Source organism: Lipotes vexillifer, unplaced genomic scaffold (assembly GCF_000442215.2).
Source record: "Lipotes vexillifer unplaced genomic scaffold, Lipotes_vexillifer_v1.1 scaffold621, whole genome shotgun sequence".
NCBI lineage: Eukaryota > Metazoa > Chordata > Mammalia > Artiodactyla > Lipotidae > Lipotes > Lipotes vexillifer.
Genome location: NW_006792411.1, coordinates 584,244 through 603,750, shown reverse-complemented (window position 1 = coordinate 603,750; position 19,507 = coordinate 584,244). Strand labels below are relative to the sequence as shown.

At 51.8% G+C, this 19,507-nt stretch overlaps 1 protein-coding gene across 1 annotated transcript in view; it reads right to left on the bottom strand.

Annotated features, from left to right (window-relative positions):
- Positions 1-7,964: 7,964 nt before the first annotated feature.
- The window catches only part of FGF18 (fibroblast growth factor 18), a 35,319-nt gene continuing 23,776 nt past the window's right edge, over positions 7,965-19,507 (bottom strand). Inside the window, exons 4-5 of the mRNA XM_007465532.1 lie at positions 15,414-15,520; positions 7,965-8,589 (exon numbers count right to left, since the gene is read on the bottom strand). Coding sequence (XP_007465594.1) covers positions 8,323-8,589; positions 15,414-15,520 — 374 coding nt within the window. The 3' untranslated portion in view covers positions 7,965-8,322. The remainder of the gene's footprint in view (positions 8,590-15,413; positions 15,521-19,507) is intronic.

Sequence of the window (19,507 nt, the reverse complement as noted above, 5' to 3'; positions counted from 1 at the left end):
TTTTCTACATCCCAGGCAATGCCTGCAGTGAGATACAGGGAGGGCAAGAGGCATACCTCTCTGCTGTAAATTGGAGGAGGGACTGTGTGGAATGTGCGGCAGGAAAGGAACCAGGGACCATAGGGAAGTTCTCTAGCAGATCAGTTTAGGAAAGAGCACTCCGGAAAGCTGAGGATCTGTCAATCGATTCCTGACTCCTGTAAGATTATTGTACCCATGGGCCTCTCGGAAAGACCTCACATAGCACAAGGTGTATACATCCCCCAGTCTGAAGGCCCTGGATGGGTACAGATGCCCTTACACGGTAGGACAAGATGAGGGAGAAAAGAATGAGGGTAAGAGAAAGGTACAGATCAGTGGTTCTCTATGTGTGGCCCCCAGAGCAGCAGCAACAGTATCCACTGGGAACTTGCACATTCTTGGGCCCACCCCAGACCTATCGAAGCAGAACGTGTAGGGCTGAAGCCTGGCAGTCTGTGTGTTAACAAGCCCTCTTGGAGATTCTGATGCACACCCAAGTGGAGAACACCGGAGCAGACTTTTATTGCTTTTGCCCCTTTATTCTGGTAATAACACTTCCATATTCCTTTGGGAAACCACCCCTGTGCCCCTTTCAGACCTTACAGTTGGTGGAACTGGCCAATGGCCGCCCCCCAACTCCAGCTCCAAGGACTTGCCCATGACCTCTAGGTCTTGTCACTGAAAGATTCTGTCTCCCTGATCACAGTGATTGGCTCAAGAATAGAGAGAACTGATCCCATCAGAATCAGCCCTGGGACTTTCACTGAAGCCTCTGAAAAAGGTATGTTCCGTTTTCTCTAAAGTTATTAAGTCAGTAAGATATAAGGAACTACAGGGAAAATCTTCCTGAGAATGGAGCCAACGTAGCAGAAACTGGGAGTGGAGCCTGGGCACCTGGATCCAGCTTTGCCTGAAGCCAGTGCCTCTGTACTTTTCTGTTATACAAGCCAATAAATTTCCTTATAAGCTTAAGTCAGATTTCATGTGTTTCTGTCCATTGTAGCCAAAGAACCCAGAAACAGAGACAGAAGTGAAGATTTGGCAGGAGTGGAGAGGTAAGATTCTCAAACCCGATGGACCTAGTTTCAAATCCTGGCTTCTCTGCTTAATAACTGAATGATTTTGAGCATATCACTTTGCCTCTTTGATCCTCTGCCCTTGGATAGAACAGGTTAAGACCAGCTCCCTGGGGGGCTGCTTTGTGGTAATAAGAGTCACGTGCAAGATTCCAGGAGTCTGATGGATGACTTTAACCAAGCCTTGACCTACTTGACCTTGACCTTTTCGGAGCCTCAGTTTCCTCAGTTGGTAGGAAGCAGATAAAAATAACTACCTCAGAGGATTATGGTGAGACTTAAAAAAGAGAACTGGATAAAATGCCCACACAAAGCTGGTGCTCAGTATGTGACAATTAGCCCTGCATGGCTTAGGCAAATGAAATTTCAGTCTGACAGTCTTTTAAAATTAGTCAGCACCTCTGACCCACCCTAGGGGCTACAACAGGTCCTGCAGCTGCAGTGGTCAGTCTGGCAGATCGGAACATTCAAAGAGCTGCTCCTTCCGCAAGTGGAGGAGCTGGGCAGAAATTCTAGCAAGTGCTAAATAGGTCCGTGAAGCTGCCCAAGGGACGGGAGGAATGCCTGGTTCATTAATGGCCCGCTCCGCAGGGGTCCACGCAACGGGGCTTCCCACCGTCTTCTCTCCTTGCCAGAGCTGGAAACCTCAGCCAGGGGGCCAGGCAGTTCCAGACAGGATAGCAAGGGTGAGCCTCGCCGCCATCTGGTCCCCAGCTCCCCACCTAATGTTTGTAACAGACCCGCTACCTAATTGCATGGTTGGGGGGCAGTCTTCACATCTTTAGCACTTAATTCACTACCGTTTCTTTGGAAGCCCCAATCCTGGGGCTGTGGAGGGAGGCCTCTGCCCATTTATGAGGCTTTCAAGCCCCGAGCATCCCAGCCCAGGCTTGTTAGGCTCCAGCTGGGCAGGCAGCCAGGAGAGCATTTCATTCCCACACTCAGCCTGGGGCTTTACCCCCTGTCCTGCCCCTCAGCTTACCTGGTTGGTAGGAAAACCCCCAGACCCAGCCTCTCCTTGTTGTCATGTCCTCCCCACCCACCCAGCAGGGACGAGGAGGAATGGTGGGGAAGTGGAAAGGAGAAACAGGGAAGCCTGGATTCAAATCTGGCTCTGTCACTTTCTATCATGAAACCTACGGCCAGTTGCATTCTTCTGTGGGTCTCAGTTTCCCTATCTACAAAATGGGCCTTCTAACACCTATCTTGCAATGTCCTTGTGCCGATCAAATGTGATGATAGTAATAGCTTGAGCTTTTACTTACTTAGCTTACTTAGCTTACTCTGCACCAGGAACCATCCTGAACAAGGTGTGTGCACATCACTGTGATCATAAGGGTCGGTCTAGAATAGGTGCCTGATAGATGTCACTTCCCTCTCCTACGCCAGTGGTCAGGGGAGGGGTGGCCGTAGAGGGAGGAGACTAAATCCAAACAATGCCCAAGGGTGGGGTGGGGTGGGTAGCTAGAGAGCTCGCTCTCGTCCCCAAACCCACTTCTCTCCCGATGTGGGGACAGATCCTACTCTTCTTGCTTACTGGCCCCTTGAAATGCTAGGCAAGGGTCCATCTTTATTCACTTCTGGCACAGAGCACCACCGTAGGGGTGAGGGGCAAGAGGGTGAGGGTCTGGGATCAAGAGACCTCAACCATCTCCTTCCACCCTCCACTTCTTTGGGTCAGAGAAGCAAATTTTGGAAGGATGCTGAGAGGGACCTGGCTGGCCACTGAAGGGGCCCTCTGACCCTTGACCTCCCTGGAAGAGCACTGACTCACCTCCCTTTGCTATACCCTGCTGGTTTATTATCAGCATCATCTCTATTCATTGGTCATCTAATGGGCTCTGTCATTAACTTGCTGGGTGCCCTGGAGCGAGTCACTTCCCCTGTCTGAGTCGTGGTTCCTTCCTCTCTAAAGTGATGAGGTTGGGACTTCCCTGGTGGTCCAGTGGTTAAGACTCTGCGCTTCCACTGCAGGGGCCATGGGTTTGATCCCTGGTCAGGGAACTAAGGTCCTGCATGCTACTGGGGCCACGGACCAAAAAAAAAAAAAAAAAATGTTGAAGGGAGGTGGAGAGAAAAGACTGAGGATAAAACATTTGCATGGGTGCCTTCCAGCTCTTACTAGACAGGAATAATCCCCAATTATTCTCTCTCCTATCTCTTTTGAGCATTACTTGTGCCCTGCAAGGTAAAAACAGTTGGATTAATGAAGGATACTGTCTCACAGAAAAGACATGATGTGCCCAGTGTCATACAGCTGGCCAAGTGGCCAAGAGGAAAACAAACTCAGGTACCTTAGGTCCCAGATATCTGTGACGTCTGGGACACTGATATCTTGGGGAGGATCCAGAGGGTCAGGGATGCGCCAACATTAGGCACCTGAAAATGTGGTTTATATCTGCCTCCTTCCTCCGGGGGGGTGGGAGATGATGGACATAGAGGCAGGATCAGGGGGCTAGGGGGAAAGACTGAAACTCTGGACAGATGCTGAGTGCTCCAAGCATCCAGGCTGGCGTCAAGCCATAGCTCTAGGAACAGACGGACTTGGGTTCAAATCCCAGCTCCTCTACTGACTATCTATGTGACCTCAGGCAAGTGACTTCACCTCTCTGAGCCTGCTCTATAAAGTGAGGCTAAAAATGCCCACCCCAGGGAATTCCCTGGCTGTTCATTGGTTAGGACTCCACAATTTCATTGCCAAGGGCTGGGGTTCCATCCCCGGTTGGGGAACTAAGATCCCACATCCTGCAAGCCACGCAGCGTGGCAAAAATAAATAAACAATAATTTTAAAAAATTAAAATGCCCACCCCAAAGGCTGGTTGGGTGGATTCAATAAGATCATGCTTGGTACACAGTAGGTGTTTCAAAACCGATGGCTGTTATTACTGGGGCTCTACTCAGTTGGACAGTGGAAACACTCATTCAGTTCTTCCCTTAAGCAAGCATCCTAAGACATCATCCTTGGCTGAGAAATCTTCTTGCCAGTCCACTGCACTTATCATTAACATATTTCTCATAACTCAGGAAATATCCAGAAAGCTCTGCCCACATCTTCCAAAGTCAGACCCCGAGAGGGGAAGTGACTCGCTCCAGGTCACGCAGCAAGTCTCTACATCAGGGGTCTCCAAACCCCAGGCCATGGACCAGTAGCGATCCATGGCGTGTTAGGAACTGGGCCTCAGAGCACGAGGTGAGCGGCAGGCAAGCGAGCGAAGTTTCATCTGTATTTACAGCCGCTCCCCATCGCTCACGTTACCGCCTGAGCTCTGCCTCCCGTCAGATCAGCGGCGGCATTAGATTCTCACAGGACCGTGAACCCTACTGTGAACTGCACATGCGAGGGATTTAGGTTGCGAGCTCCCTATGAGAATCTAATGCCTGATGATCTGAGGTGGAGCCAAGGCGGTGATGCAAGTGCTGGGGAGCGGCTGCAAATACACATTATCATTAGCAGAGAGGTTTGACTGCACAGAGACCATAATCAATCAATTGCTTGCAGACATATCAAAACCCTATCAGTGAGTGGCAAGTGACAATTAAGCTGCATCTTACGGAGTAGACTGGACGTAAGCAACACACTTCAGGTGTCACTGTCTCCCATCACCCCCAGATGGGCCCATCTAGTTGTAGGAAAACAAGCTCAGGGCTCCCACTGATCCTGCATTATGGTGAGTTGTATAATTATTTCAATATATATTATAATGTAATAATAATAGAAATAAAGTACACAATAAATGTAATGCACTTGAATCATCCCCAAACCATACCCACCCCCCATCACTGGTCCATGAAAACAATTGTCTTCCATGAAACCGGTCCCTGGTGCCAGAAAGGGTGGGGACCACTGCTCTAGAGGGCCAAGGAAAGGAAATCATCAGGGGCCCCATGGCCCCCGAGAGGGAGCAAAGGCAAGGAGTTGGGTGTGGGAGGTGCCAGCAGCCTGCGGGATGAGGATGGAGGCCCGAGGATGTGCTGGGGGGAAGAGGCAGGCATAGCTAGCAGCAGGAGGTAGGGCAGGGTCGTTATGGCCTCAGGCAGCCCCAGGCTGGAGTCTGCCCGCCCTTCTCCATGCAGTAGCCAGAGCAGTCCCTTTCAAGTGTAAGGCACATCACATGTGGCTCCCCATCTCACTCCAAATAAAAATGTTCAAGTCTGGCCCCCTCCAAAACTCGGCCTCCCTCGTCCATTCTGCAGTAGCCCCACCGGCCCCTCCTAATTCCGTTGACAGGCCTCCAGGCCTTAGCACTCTCTCTTCCCTCTGCCTGGAATGCTCTTCCCCTCAGTGTTTGCATGGGTCCCCCCTCCAGAGGCCTTCCCTGACCATTCTATCTAAAATAGTAGCCCCATCATCACCTCTAACCCCTCACCCTATTTTCTTTTTCCTTATGATTTACCACTACCTGACATATTTTATATTTATTTGGCTTACTGTATCTTCCCCAGTGGAATGTAAGCTCCATGAGGGCAAGGGCTCTGCTCAGCTCATTGCGGTATCTCCAGCATCTGGCACAGAGTAAACAATTCATATTTATCAGATGAATGAATGATTTGTTGATTGAACTCTGGTGCCACGATTTTCTAGCTTGGATTGCTTTGGGCAGGTCATTTCACTTCTCTGAAACCTCCAATGCAAAAGATAGTACATATCCGTCTCACAGGGTTATTGTTTCAATAAAATAATAGAGGGTGAAAGGGACTGACACATAATAGGTGCCCGATAAATAACAACCACAATCACAATTAGTATCACCAAGGATCTCAAACTCAGTCACCTGCTCCCTGAGGTCTTGGGCATGTCAGTGATCTCTCCGAGCCCCAGTCTGTTCACCTGTCAAACTCTGTCCCACACAAGGGATGTTTGCTGGATGCCTGGGCGGTGGACATGAAGCACGTAGCAGGGGGTCTGACACCCAGTAAGCACTCACCAAGTGGCAGGTACTGCAGTCCTAGAGGGTCTAGGATTTGGATACCGGCCCCACCACTTTTTCCGTGACCTCGGGGAAGCAGCCAAACTTTTCCTCATCTATAAAATGGGGATAACGATAGTACCTTCTTCGCGAGTTATCAGGAGGTCACAATGAGATTGTGCCCCTGAAAGGGCTTCACAAAGCCCTCAGGAGATGTGATGTGACAGGCAGGAGGGTGAGCCACAGACACGCAGGACGCAGGATGGGGCCCAGGGATAAAGAAAGACAGAACCAAGCATTGTGCTTGGCCTGAGCTCAGAGGCGGGTCACAGAGGGAGCTTGAAAGAAGCCAAGCTCCATCCCTGTCCCGGAGCTCTCCGCAGAGAAGTTGCTACTGTCCCCCACGCCACCCCCCAGCCCTGCCCCTTCCTTCTCCGTAGGGCCTCACGGGGGACCTCTTCTGGCCATTCTTGGCAAGCGGCGTTTTCAAGGGAGGCAGGTGACAGCAGCAGGACCCTTATAAGAGGCACCTTTGCCTCAATCAACCCCAAGCCCAATCTGCTTTCCACCTCCACATCCTGGGGCAGGTCCTAGGAAAGAAGACGTAGGAGAAAAGGCTCCTGGAAGTTCGCGATGCCAAACACACTTCTCGTGCTCCAGCCCGCGAGAGTCTGAGGAGAGAAACACCAGGTGCCCTCCTGACCTGGGCCCTCTGAGCCCCTCCAACCACCAGAAGGAGAGTGGGGACCACCACTGCCTTGTTCAGCCTGTGCCTGGCAAAAGCCAGCTGTAGACTCCACAAATGACTCAATCAATAATCCCTAGACTGCAAATTCCATGAAGCACGATTTTTTTTGTGTGTCTGTTTTGTTCTTTGATGAATTTTCAATACCTAAAAGAGTGCCTGGCATTTAGTAAGGGCTAAATAAATATATGTTGAATAAGTGGTTCCAGTAATAAGTCAATGAATGAAGCAAAGAATCATTGCTATCAAGAGAATTACTATAAGTGAAGTTCCCTGTTGGCTGGGATTTTTTTTTTTTTCTTGTGTTCTTTGATAAATCCCCAGGGCCTTGAAAGGCCTTGGAACATAGGAGGTGCAGAGTAAAATGTATGTGAGAGCACATGTATGTGAACATATGACTGAGTAAACCACTGAATCATGACTCACTAGAATTTAATCTATCTGGAGGCAAGGGTTTCCATCTGCTTTGTTTAAGGCTGCATTCTCAGTGCCTACAACAGTGCCTGGAACATAGCCCATGTCGAATGAATGAATGAATGAATGAATGAATAAGCAAGGCCCCAGCTCTCAGCCCAATGACCTCAGACTGAGAAGAATGAAACACAAAGGGCACCTGAGCCCTGCCCCCGGCCACCACTCGCCTCATGGTTTTTTAAATAATTTGTCGATTGTTTTTAATTGTTGAGGCAGTTAATACTTGGTTCATGAAACTGCAATATACAGAGAGGTGAAATAAATAGCTTATATATATATAATATATATAATATAGCTGGTTTTAAAATATTCCCTTATTCATTGGTGTACTAGGTCACGTGAGTCATGGAAGGTTGATAGCAGCATCCTCCAGAACTGTGAGCAATGCAGGGTCACCATGATTGGACGAGGCCGTCTGTCGTCGGAAGTCGAGGCGCCGAGAATTCCGAGGGGCACACCTTCCCTGCGCGGTGTCTCGGGGCAGCTTGCAGCAGACAATAAATAAATGACTGCAAACCAGAGAGCGATTTTTGTTGGAGTCTGGGGCAGGGACAGGGGATTGGGAAAGAAGGGGGAGTATGTTGGGGGTGAGGGGATACTACTTTCTCTTTGTTTTTCTCTCTCTCTTTTTTGTTTTTTTGCTTTTTTTGTCTTTTTTTTTTTGTCTTTCTTTTTTTTTTTTTTTTTTTTTTTTTTTTTTTTTTTTTTTTTTTTTTTTTTTTTTTTTTTTTTTTTTTTTTCTTTCAGAACCTTTGGGAAAAAGGACTTTGGTTTCTCAGAGTGTCGTTTTCCTCATTCAAGTCCTCCTCTGGGGACAAGTTTAGAGTTGTCTGTTCCTAGAGAGACACAAGCACCTGTGTGTTGACAACAGTCCCTTGGTGTGAGTCTTTTGTCATAGGGAGTTTCAAGTCAACAATAAAATCCTTATCGCTCCCCTCCCCCAAGAATTTTGGTTCAGTTTTTTGTCTTCTTTTAAACACAATATACAAAAATAGAAATTCTTCCTTATTTTTCATGTAAAAATATTCCTCTGATTGCAGTTCTCTGTGAGTGTGAGTGTGGGCTGGGGAAGGCTGGCGGGGCCACAACGGGGCCAGCCTAGCCGGGGTGTGTGGGGCGGATCCGCCGGGACCGCTTGGTCACTGTGGTGTACTTGAAGGGCTTCTGCAGCTCTGCCTGTCCCTTGGGGTAGCGCTTCATGAAGTGGACGTCCTGCTGGTTCTCCCGGGTCTTGGGGCCCTTCCGTGGCCGCCCCTTCTTGGTGAAGCCCACGTACCAGCCAGAGTACTTGGCCGACATCAGGGCTGTGTAGTTGTTCTCCAGGACCTTCTCGATGAACACACACTCTTTGCTGGTGCCATCGGGCTGCAGGAAGAGAGAGGAGGAGGTGAGAAGGGGGAGGGCAGGCACAAGGGACAGAGCTATGTAGAGAGGGCATGGGCAGGTGGCCAAGGCTTGGGGTAGTAGAGTAGAGAGGGCCTGACCCAAGCTTTGGCCTCAGCAATTTCACTCCCTGGATCTATGGAGTGGATTTGTCATACTAGCCCCTGCATCCTTCCCTACTCACCAGTTAGGTAACATCCTCCCATTATCACTCAGGGATCCATCTCTTCCACTCTCCACACTGTAACCAGGGGCTTCCACCTCAGCTCTACTAGAACAAGAGACCTAGACCTGACCAATCAAAACATTATTTCCCATGACTAGTGCAGGGCACAGCATGTGGCCTGAGCCATCCAATCAGCGTTCCTCGAGACCCTCGTGTACGTAATCCCCGAAAATCACAGGCCGATTTACACTTGGGAAACATGTAATGTTGAAGCTAAGGCAGCCATTGTACCACCATGAGGGGAAATTCTGTCTGACAACAAAGCCAGCTTGGAGCAAGGAAAGCCGAGAGGAAGAGAATGACAGAAACCGCGTCCTCCTCACATCTTTTAGCTTCTGGACCGAGCTGCATCTGAGGTTCAAGTTACCTCACTGTTACGTGGGCTAACAATATCTCATGTCCTTTATAAACAGTTGAGACGGTGTCCTACCACATGCAACAGAAAGGAGTCCCAACTAACGTGCACTAAACCTGAGATGAAGCCAACTACTCAACTGCCAATCAACTCCACTCTTATATGGTTAAATATAAATTCCATTACATGTGGGATGCGGTACATCTTAATGTTTGGTGTGAAGAGTGGTGGGAGCCTCTAAAAATAAGAGTTTGGGCATGGCCAAACTCCAAAGCCTGTAGCCGTGGCTCTGAGATTTCAGGGCCCCAGGTGAGCTCCCTGGGAGACTATGCTAGGCAAGGAGCACTAGATTCAGAGTCAGAAGTTGAATCAACTCTAGCACTTCCTTATGTGACCTCAGGCTAGTTAATTCCACTCTAAACTTTGGATTCCTCGCCTGGATCAAATAGGGAAGACGACTCCTGCGCCATAGAGATGTTACGAGGAATGACGCTTATAAACGAGCCTGGCACACAGTAGGAACTTGTTAAATTATTCCTGAAGAGCAGGTGGTTCGGACAGTCTGGCCTCCCTCCTTGGATCTGGACAAAGAGCGGTGCAAAGCAGGCTTTGAATCTCCTCCTTGAGAAAGTCGAGTTGCTCTATGTGGAAGAGTGGGAAACACACAAAGTTGGAAGGCCTGAATTAGCAGCACTTGAGTTTCCAGCTAACATCTCCAAATTTAGGCCGGGCCCACTCCTCGTTACAGACGGATGCCCAGCCAAGTTGGAAGCCCAGCGGGTCTGGCTGTGCGTGGAGACTGAGGTGCGAGTTCCAACCTTTTGTTTGAAGTGGAAAACGGGCCGGAGCTTCCAGGAACGTTCACCTCTGAGCAGAGGGCAAGCTTGGGCCCTGCAGACAAAGTGCTGAACTTCGCAGAACGGGACAGGCAAGGTAAGAAAACATTCTCTGGAGGAGAGATCTTTTGAGGAGGCTGCAGAGTGGGCAGGGGGGTGGGGCCTGGGAGACACACCCAAGACCCAGAGGTCATTAGGGGCTGGGTGAGGAGTGAGGGACTATTGTGAGGAAAGCCGGGCATATGTGCAAGGCTGATAGGAAGGAGTGGTCTCTGGGCTCTGGGCCCCCCATGAATAATTCTGGAAGCTGCCTATCCAACCTGAGTCCAGGTCCCTTGGCTGGTTTCGATGCAACAGTCAGAGCAAACTGAATAAAGCCTACACCATGGCTGTTTTTCCACCCTAGAACATCTGCCTGGAAAACTGCTTTCAACCTTCAAGGCCCAGTTCAGTAACCACCTCCCCTGGGAAGCCTTCCCTGACTGTCATCTAGTTCCCTGGGTATTTCCTCCTCTTCCTTCAAGACTCCATTTAAGCACCAGGCTTTACTGAACTCACATACTCCATTTTCCAAAACCCCTCGACACCCATTCCTTCTCCCGCCGCCCCCCAACAGAGCAATTCTGTATCTGCCTGCCTCTTCGTCAGCCCAAGAGCTTCAGGAGGTCAGGACTGCTTCTCAGTTGCTCTCCTGGCTCAGCACAAATCTTAGCCCAAGACAGGGGTGCCCAGAGCATTTGTGGTTAAATGGATGAGAGTTCTGCTGGGATAGAAATGGTGGGGTTGACACATGAATGGGTTTTCCTCCAAAAGAAAATGGACTCTGCCTCCTGGATCCCTTATGAATGTCCCAGAGACAGTCATGAGCTACGAGAGGCCCCTCTGGAGCTCTCTGCCTGCCAGCCTTGGTCTCCCTCCTCATCCATTCACTCAATCATTCAGAATTTATTGATTGCCAACTACAGGCCAGACATTTCCACACGCATTGTCTCACTTAATCCTCTCAACTTGCTAAGGTAGACTCTACCTGGTAGAAGGAAACAGTTCAAAGAGGCAAAAATGGCTTTCCCAAGGTCACGGAGCTTGTTAAGTGGCAGAGGCAGGATTTGAACCTGTGTTTGCCACGTGTAGCTCGCGTCCCTGCTGTCCAGCGCCAGACAGGCCCATGAGGAGAAAGGGTATGGAAGAGTGTGGGCACTGCCCATCAAAACACCTCCCCTCCCCCAGGCCCACAGAGCCACCGTGGGCATGAAGCAAGAACTCGGAGGTTCAAGGGCCAGCACACTGCCTGGCACACGTGCTCATCCACGTCTGGGTTGAGGATCTGGGCTTCAGGCTGAGATTCTCGACACTCCAGAGGTCAGGAGCCCCTTGGGAGGAGCCATGGGGCCTATGATGGTCACAAGTTCCCCACCATGAACTCAGACCCAGTGGATAAGAAGCTAACAGTAGGCTGTCCCAGGGCTTGACCCTCACTTCTGCTAAGTACCTCTTTAACCCTGCTTATGGCCTGCAGAGATTTTTAAAAACACATATGCATGGGCCTCACCCCTGAAAATGCTGACTCAATCAGTTCAGGCAAGGCAGATCATCAATATTTAGAGAGTAAGTGAACAGCCCATCCCAGAACCTTGGTGATTTAGTAGAATTTGATCATCTCTCCCCCTCTGCCACCTCCAACCTCCTTCTTTCCAAACTGGAGTCCTATTCCTTCTATTTGACCTGAAGACTGAATCCTGATCACATCATTTGGCCCCTAGATCTAGTCTTCCTTGAAACTAGAACTACCCCCCGGACGTTTTTAGTTACATAGGCAAAAGAGTCCTCTTTTGCTTAAACGCATTCTGAATTGGGTTTCAGTCACTTCCAACCAAAGCAGTCTTCACAAAGATACAGTGGTAGGCAGGGTACCCTCTGCCCTAAAAGGGTCTGGGGCCCTATGTTGCCCCAAAGAGGACACACCAGTAATCACACAGGAGGGGGCAGATGAGAAAAATCTGTCTGGGTTGAATCTCCACAAATGGGGAAAAACTGCCTAGTACGTAGTGTTTGACACTCAACAGCTCTTTATGGAATGAAAGGAGGTGCTGTCTCCTAGGTCAGGTGGACATGGGGTCCAGAGAGGCGGCAAGGAGAAGCGGGGGAGGAGAGATCTGGCATATGATGGGTACAATGCAGCAGAGGGAGTAGCACAGCCAAGGGTCTGGAACATTGGCAAAGGCTCTGCTGGGGGCTCAGCAGATGTGTCCAGCTGTGGCCAGTAATGTAGAAGACTGACACCCAGGGTCAAGACCATCCAAGGAAGCTATCCTGTTGAGCCAAAGGAGCCAGAGCCTAAGCTGAGGTCAAGAAGTCCCACAGGTGAAGGACCTGGCTTCAAAGAGGAAGGTAACTCATGTTTAACAAGTAAGTGCCTACTAAGTGCCAGCGGTATCTTCCCATTTTACAGGTGAGGACACTGAGGCTCAGTGAGGTCAGGGCACTTGGATTCCTGGGCCTCATGTGGCTAATTCTGGCTGTAGGTTAAGAGTCAATCCTCAGAAAGCAGGCACCCACATTTCTGTTTCTTTGGTGCCCCTGCAGCCCTTTGGGCAGGTACAAGAAGCATGATGGATGGGTCCACAATTGGATGCAGCGGGGGATGCAGGCACGAAGACAGACAGTGACAACCCAGGTTAGCAGAACGGAGAGAGACGGCTGTGTGACGGGCTATGGGCTCCAGGGCGGGTGCGCTGACTGAGCAGTCAGTGAAGCCAGAGGCTATGGCAGGATGAGCCAGAACTCGGGCGGATGGTCAAGGGAAGGGCAGTCCTGGCAGAGGATACAGCATGCACAAAGCCTGAAGGCCCCATCAGGGAGTAGAGGCTGGCAGTGCCATGTGTCCGTGACATAAGGACCATGAGGGCAGGGAAGCTCTCCCCGAGGAGTGTAGCCTTTCTTGGGTAGATGGTGAGGACCCAGGGGCTGGTTCTGAGCTGAGCTCGGGGCAGAGGGTAGGGAAGACCTGATCCCTTTTGTGCTTTAGAAAGCTGAGGGTGGGCACAGGGGAAAGGCGTGGAGGTGGAGCCTGAGGCCGCTGAGGAACATTATTCCCGAGAAGGTATGAGGCCAGAACACAGGCAGGAGTTAGGGAAGGAGCAGACACACCAGCTATCAAGAGTAATTCCAGGACCGGGGTCGGACTGGCTGGGACGTCTGTGATGGAACAGCAACACACGGGCCTGGGGTTCCAGCTGCAGGAGCCAGGGAGCGAGGGGCGCTGGGCTACGCAGAGGCCAACAGGGGGACCTGCCCAGGGCAAAGTCAGGACAGGGGGACTAGGGTGCCGTGGGTTGGTGGGGCGCCTTTGGAGCCTCCCAGGTCAGCCCAGAAGACCGGAAAGGGATGATGGGGGGAGCTGCAGCAAGCGGGGCGGAGCGAGGGGAGGGGAGAGGAGGGGGCGGGCGGGGGCGATGGGGGGGGGGGGGGGGGGCGAGCCTCCCTGGGCTACGCGGAGCCTCGCCGCCAGCTGAACCATCCCCAATATTAATGACGGGAGAGAGGGCGAGGGGGCAGGAAATCGGAGCCGGCTCCTGTGGAAGCGGTGACTCAGCGGCCAGCCGGCGGGCGGGCGGAGGGCGGCCGGCGGCGGGGAGCAGCCCGAAGGGACGGGGCTGTTCTTTTGACCCCAAGACGGCCCTCCTGGGGTCAAGATGCCGGGAACCGCGTAGACGGGGAGGGAGGGGCGCGCAAGCACTGGGCACGGCGGGCTGCGGGGCGGCCCCTCCTTTAAACATAAAAAAAAAGGGTTGGGGGGAGAAAGCCGGGCCCACAACTGCAAGCAGGTTGGGCCTGGGAGGCGGCCCAGGCGGGCAGGAGAACAAAGCGCCTGACGCGGTGCTTGCCGCGCCGCCACAGGAAACGCACGGCCAGGCCAGGGCACCCGGCGCCCGTCCTGCCCGCCGCCCCTGCCCCGGACTCCCTCGCTGGCCGGCGGGCCGGCCTCGGGACGCGGAAAGTGAATCACTAATTAAAACCACTCCTTGGCATCCCGGGGCGGCGCTACATGGATTACTATTATTTTGCTCTTTGAGAAGCTCCAGTCGGTGTGGGCAGTGCCGCTGGATTCCTTTGCCTTCCAAACCGGGCTTTGAAGCCCGCCTACCTCTAGCGTGGGACCTGGGACAAGTGCCCGGATGTGGCTAAGCCTCAGCTTTCTCATCTGGGAAATGGGGATGGTGGCTGTACCAACCTCTTGGGATTATTTTGGAGCATTTTTGCTCAGTGCCCGGCAGAAAGCAGGTGCTCAATTAACAGAGGCTATTGGTACCGTTGTTATTAACAAATAATAAGCAACAATACCCTGGCTCTGTCCAGCCAGGTAACAGGTCCCTGGCCTGTTACCTTCTCTACAGGCACTTGGGAATGGGGGAGGGGAGACGGATAAGAATTGAGGGATTCAGGAAGTCAAAACCATGGCTTAAACAGGAGTTGAGGTCATGCTTCCTTCCCCCCAACAAGGTGTAATAAATGCAAATCATGACCCAAGGTCTTGCCGCCAAGGAGAAGAAGCCATCCTCCTTGGAATCTGGGTCTACCCTCCACCTGTCCAGAAGCCACAGCCCCCTCCATTATACAAGTTGGACAGGGAGTGAGTCGGGTCCCTGCAGAGAGAAGGGACCATGGCGCATGCCACTATAGAGCTACCACCAGTAATGCTTTCCACTGGAACATCCAACGGAACCAGTGTATGAACTTCACAAACAGACACTAGGAAAAAGGGGGGCAGCATCAAAACGCAGCATCAGTGGAGGCTCAGAACCCCTGGCATGTGGGTCCACGCCCCACCCCTGCCCTAATTTGTTACATGCAGCTCTCTTGCCTATTCCAAAGTAATAAAATCTTCCTGAAATGCTAGAATCATGAGGCCCAGAGCTGACGAGGCTGCTGGGTTCCAGAGGCGCTGCTTTGAGGAGTCGTAAACCCCTGGTGATTGTTAAAACAATTCTGCAGCCCCTGCCCTTGGCCTAATGGTTCCCTGTTCCCAGACATCAGTACATTCAGGCAGGGAGCCTCAGAACCCCTCGAGGATTCTCCCACTACCAAGCAAGCCAGAGCTCCACATCCACCAGGAGAGATCAGGGCCCTGCGTGCTCACCAAAGTCACAGCCACAGATACCTCGGCCTGGCAGGCTGCAGGTGTGCGGACAGAGAAGAAGTGGGGTGGTGAAAGGAAGTGATCACAATGGGAATCTCTCTCTCTCACACACACACACACACACACACGCACACGCACACGCGCACACATTCATGGGGCGTGTTTTCCATTTGGGGCTGATAGGGCCCTGGACGCACTGTTCCAGCTACCCAGAGCTGCCGGGGGACCCACCCAATCTAGACCATCACTTACCTTCCCCACAAGCTTGCCTTTCCGGTTCATACACAGGTAGAATTCCGTCTCCTTGCCCTTGATCCGGACTTGACTACCGAAGGTATCTGTCTCCACTAGGAGCTGGGCTTCGAAAGGCAGAAGGAGAACAAGACACATTTTTTTACCAGGGGCAATGGCTGGCCTAAAGACTCAGCGACAGGATCCCTGACCCTGCCCCTGGACCTCCCACCGCCCCAAAATCAGGCATGGGGGATGCCTCTGACAGGTCTCTCCGGAGCACCCTGCCCTTTAGGCAGGGAGAGAAGCTGTCTGACACCTGTTCCCTGACCCCCAGTCTCTCGTGACTCCACTTGGGACCCAGATCGCCCCTTGTGGCTGAAGACCAGTGTGCCTTCTTTTCCCCTCAGCATCCACTTCCCCTCCCCCTGCCAATACCCTTCCCCAAGGCAGGACAGACAGCCAAACAAATAACCCCAGAAAAGCAGCAGTCTCTGGACTAAGGGGTCAGACATTCAGAGGCATGTGAGCTCACACAGGCATGCACACCACACACACACACACACACACACACACACACGTACACAAAACACACACACACACGTACACAAAACACACACACACACACACACACACACACACACACACATCTTGCCTTGTGGGATGCCAAGCTGCTTCCTCCAAAATTTAGGTCACAGGCCCCTTCCTCCAGGGAAAGCAACATCTAGAGAGTCCCCTCCCCTCTGGGGATACGGGTGAGGGAGTGCCCTGGCCACTTGAAGTGGGGAAGGGTCAGGGAGGGGTGTTTCGAGTCCCTGGGGAAAGGAGGCTATCTGCATAATATTTCACCTTCCTCAATCAAGGCCACACACACACACACACACACACACACACACACACACACCTTGCCTTGTGGGATGCCAAGCTGCTTCCTCCAAAATTTAGGTCACAGGCCCCTTCCTCCAGGGAAAGCAACATCTAGAGAGTCCCCTCCCCTCTGGGGATACGGGTGAGGGAGTGCCCTGGCCACTTGAAGTGGGGAAGGGTCAGGGAGGGGTGTTTCGAGTCCCTGGGGAAAGGAGGCTATCTGCATAATATTTCACCTTCCTCAATCAAGGCCACCAAGGCTGAAGAATAACTACCTCCCAGGAGCCCGGAAGTCCCAACCAGGACCCAGTACCCCCTGGTGAGGAGTGGGAGGCCCCATGCTAAACCATCTATGCTCCACAGAGCCTCCCTCAGGATGGGGGTGTCCAGAGCTGATCCCCAAAGGCCTGACTAAACAAGGACATCAAGTGTCCAAAGGGTGACTGCCTCTTGATTAGGCATACTGTGAGACCCCTCCCTGTCCCTCTGCCAGTCCACATTTTCTCCCCAGTAAGGTGCTGTGTGACTTTGGCAGGTCATGTGCCCTCTCTGAACCTGAATCCCTGTGCCTGGATTTCCCACCACCCCCTTCTTTGCCTATGACGCACCCCACATTCTCACCCTCCCTCCCCTGACTCTTTGCTTCCCAGCACCTGCCCCTCCCTCACCCACACAATTTTATTTCAGTGACAAGGGACTTGCTTCTCAATAACAAAAATCACAGCCCTAAACACAGTATCCTTGGAGCCACAGAGAGTGTACCTCAGTGCCCCTAAAATACACTAGGTATGATTTTAATAAAAAAAAAGTTTAAATATATACCCTGGTGCCCTGCTGTGAAAATTAAAACCATCTGGAACTCAGGATTTCCAATAATTAATCTAGCCTTCCTTTGACACCACTACTAATTAAAATATGATACCCACCTTTCCAAGGAAAAAAAGAAGAATTTACATAAAATTTAAAGATCTAACAAGAATTTAGTAATTCTAGGAACAAGGGTGAGGGGCACATTCTTCTCTCCACCTTCCCCCATCCCTAGTAAACCACTGAGTTGAGAATATTAACCAACACTGAGATAGGGGGTTACAAGCCCTTCATGTTCCCTGTTCCCCTTAACTCAAATTCCCCATTAACTCTCCTCTTAGCTTGGTCCCTGGGAACCAAGGGCCAAACATCACAGCAGCTCTGGGACGTGCTTTCTGTATCCCCTCACAAAGCTCAGGCCCCACACGGGATGGGGGTTGTTGGGAGGTCAGGAGGGTCCCCAACTCTAGGAGCTTCTGATGAGGGTAGCATGTGTAAGGGGATAGGTGAGAGCTTTGAAATGCACAGATATGGATATGAATCCCTGGCCCCACTTGTCACTGTATGACCTTGGGCCTCAGTTTCTTCATCTGTAAAATGGGAATAGTCATCTCCAATCTTCAACAGTTATGGTGAGGATTATATAAAATGATGCTGTAAAGGGCCTAGCACCCTGTTCTCAGAGGCTGGGTAGGGGAAGCTCAGTAATTATTGTTTAAGTTTCCTAATAACTGCAAAACAAAACTGTTTTCCCAAAAAAAAAAAAAAAAAAAAAAAGTAGTGGAAAAAAATCAGATGTGTGTAAAAGGGTAGAGGTGGAGCAGAACTTGCCTCCCCAAAGTGTGCCCTCTGTCCTGAACTTCCTCAGCATCCTCCAGGGTCGCAGGCACCCCACACTGTGAGTGCATCAGAAAATGCCTTAGACTGGGATCCATGGGGTCTGATTCCATTTCTGGAATTGCCATTCTGGGGGTGTGACCTTGAGTAAGCCACACACCCCTCTGAGCCCCACTTTCCTTACCCATGCAGTGGGAATGGGGCTTGACCTTATTCTGAATGTCTCTGGCATTGGAGAGGGGCAGGCATGGGAAACCCTAAGAAGAGGGTGAGGCCACAGGGCTGGGGCCCAGGCAACTCCAAGTGAGTCCAAGGGGAAAACTGCTCTGTCTGCCCTCCCCCAGCACATGCCTGGGCCTCTGTCCTCAGAAGAGCTCCTACTACACGCTGGATCTGGCTCCCATGTGAGCCTGCTAAAGTCACATATCCCCACGAGGTTGGGTACCTTTGTCCCCTTTTTACAGTGCAGGAAACTGAGGTTCAGAGAAGCAACCCAGCAGGAAGGGCTGTCGTCAGGTCTGCCTGGCTCTCCCTGCTGGGGCCTGGGTCCCAGAGGAGGGCCCCCAGCTCTGGGGAGACTTGGTTCAAAGCACAATCCCCATCTCTCATTAACCACAGCCCATCTCAGGAAGCCCTGGCCTCTGCCTAAGCCATCCAAAGGGCCTGGGGCTGGGGCTGGACTGCACCTCCACCCCTGCAAGCCAGTCACCCTCACCCCAGCGAGGGCAGGGTCTGCACCAGTCTCTGTGCCCAGGGAGCCAGAAGTCTGTTCTTCCCCGATTGCAACAAGCCATGGGGTGACCTAGACTCCACTCAGCACATGACATAATGAGGAGCAAGCCGGGCCAGGATTATGTAAAGTCTTTGGGGAGTAATAGCAGCAGCTCTTCTCAGAAAGACAGAAAGAGAGGCTCCGCCCGCTCAGACCAGGTTTGCCCCAGAGCCTGCCTGGTCCTCAGCATCACGCTCCCCCTTCTCTTGACTCAAGCCCCAAGCCCCCAAGATGCAGCTCTCAGGAGCTAGCAACCTCATCTCCGCTCAGTTCCATTCTCGTGTCTGTCCCAGGCCAGGCGGGGGGGCTTGAGGATAGTATCTCGCCCCTCACCACCCTGGCATGCCCCCATCCTCTCTCTGCCACTCTTGTCCCCAGCAGTCTCTTCTCTACACAGCAGCCAGAGGGATCCTTGTAAAGTATAAAATTAATCGTGCCTCGTCCCTGCTAAAGCCTCCTATGGATCTCCAACCCACTAAAAATCCAGACTCTTTACGGGGACCCGGAAGGGGCACGTGGTCTGGCCCCTGCTGCCTGCTCCCACCTCCCTCCTTCCCTCACAGCCCTCCAGCCACACAAGCCTCCTTACTGTTCCTGCTCTAAGACACTAAGCACTCTCCCACCTCAGGGCCTTTGCACTTTTCCTCTGCCTGGAGATTGCTCTGCCCAGAGCTTCCCATAGTGGCTTCTCACTTCCTAGGTTGACATCTCAGCTCAGATGCCACCTCCTCAGAGAGGCCTTCCCTGGCCATGCTGTCCCATGTTATACTATCCTCCCAGTTCAGCTCTAGCCACCCCCTGCTCCATTTTCTTTCTTTCTTTTTTTTTTTTT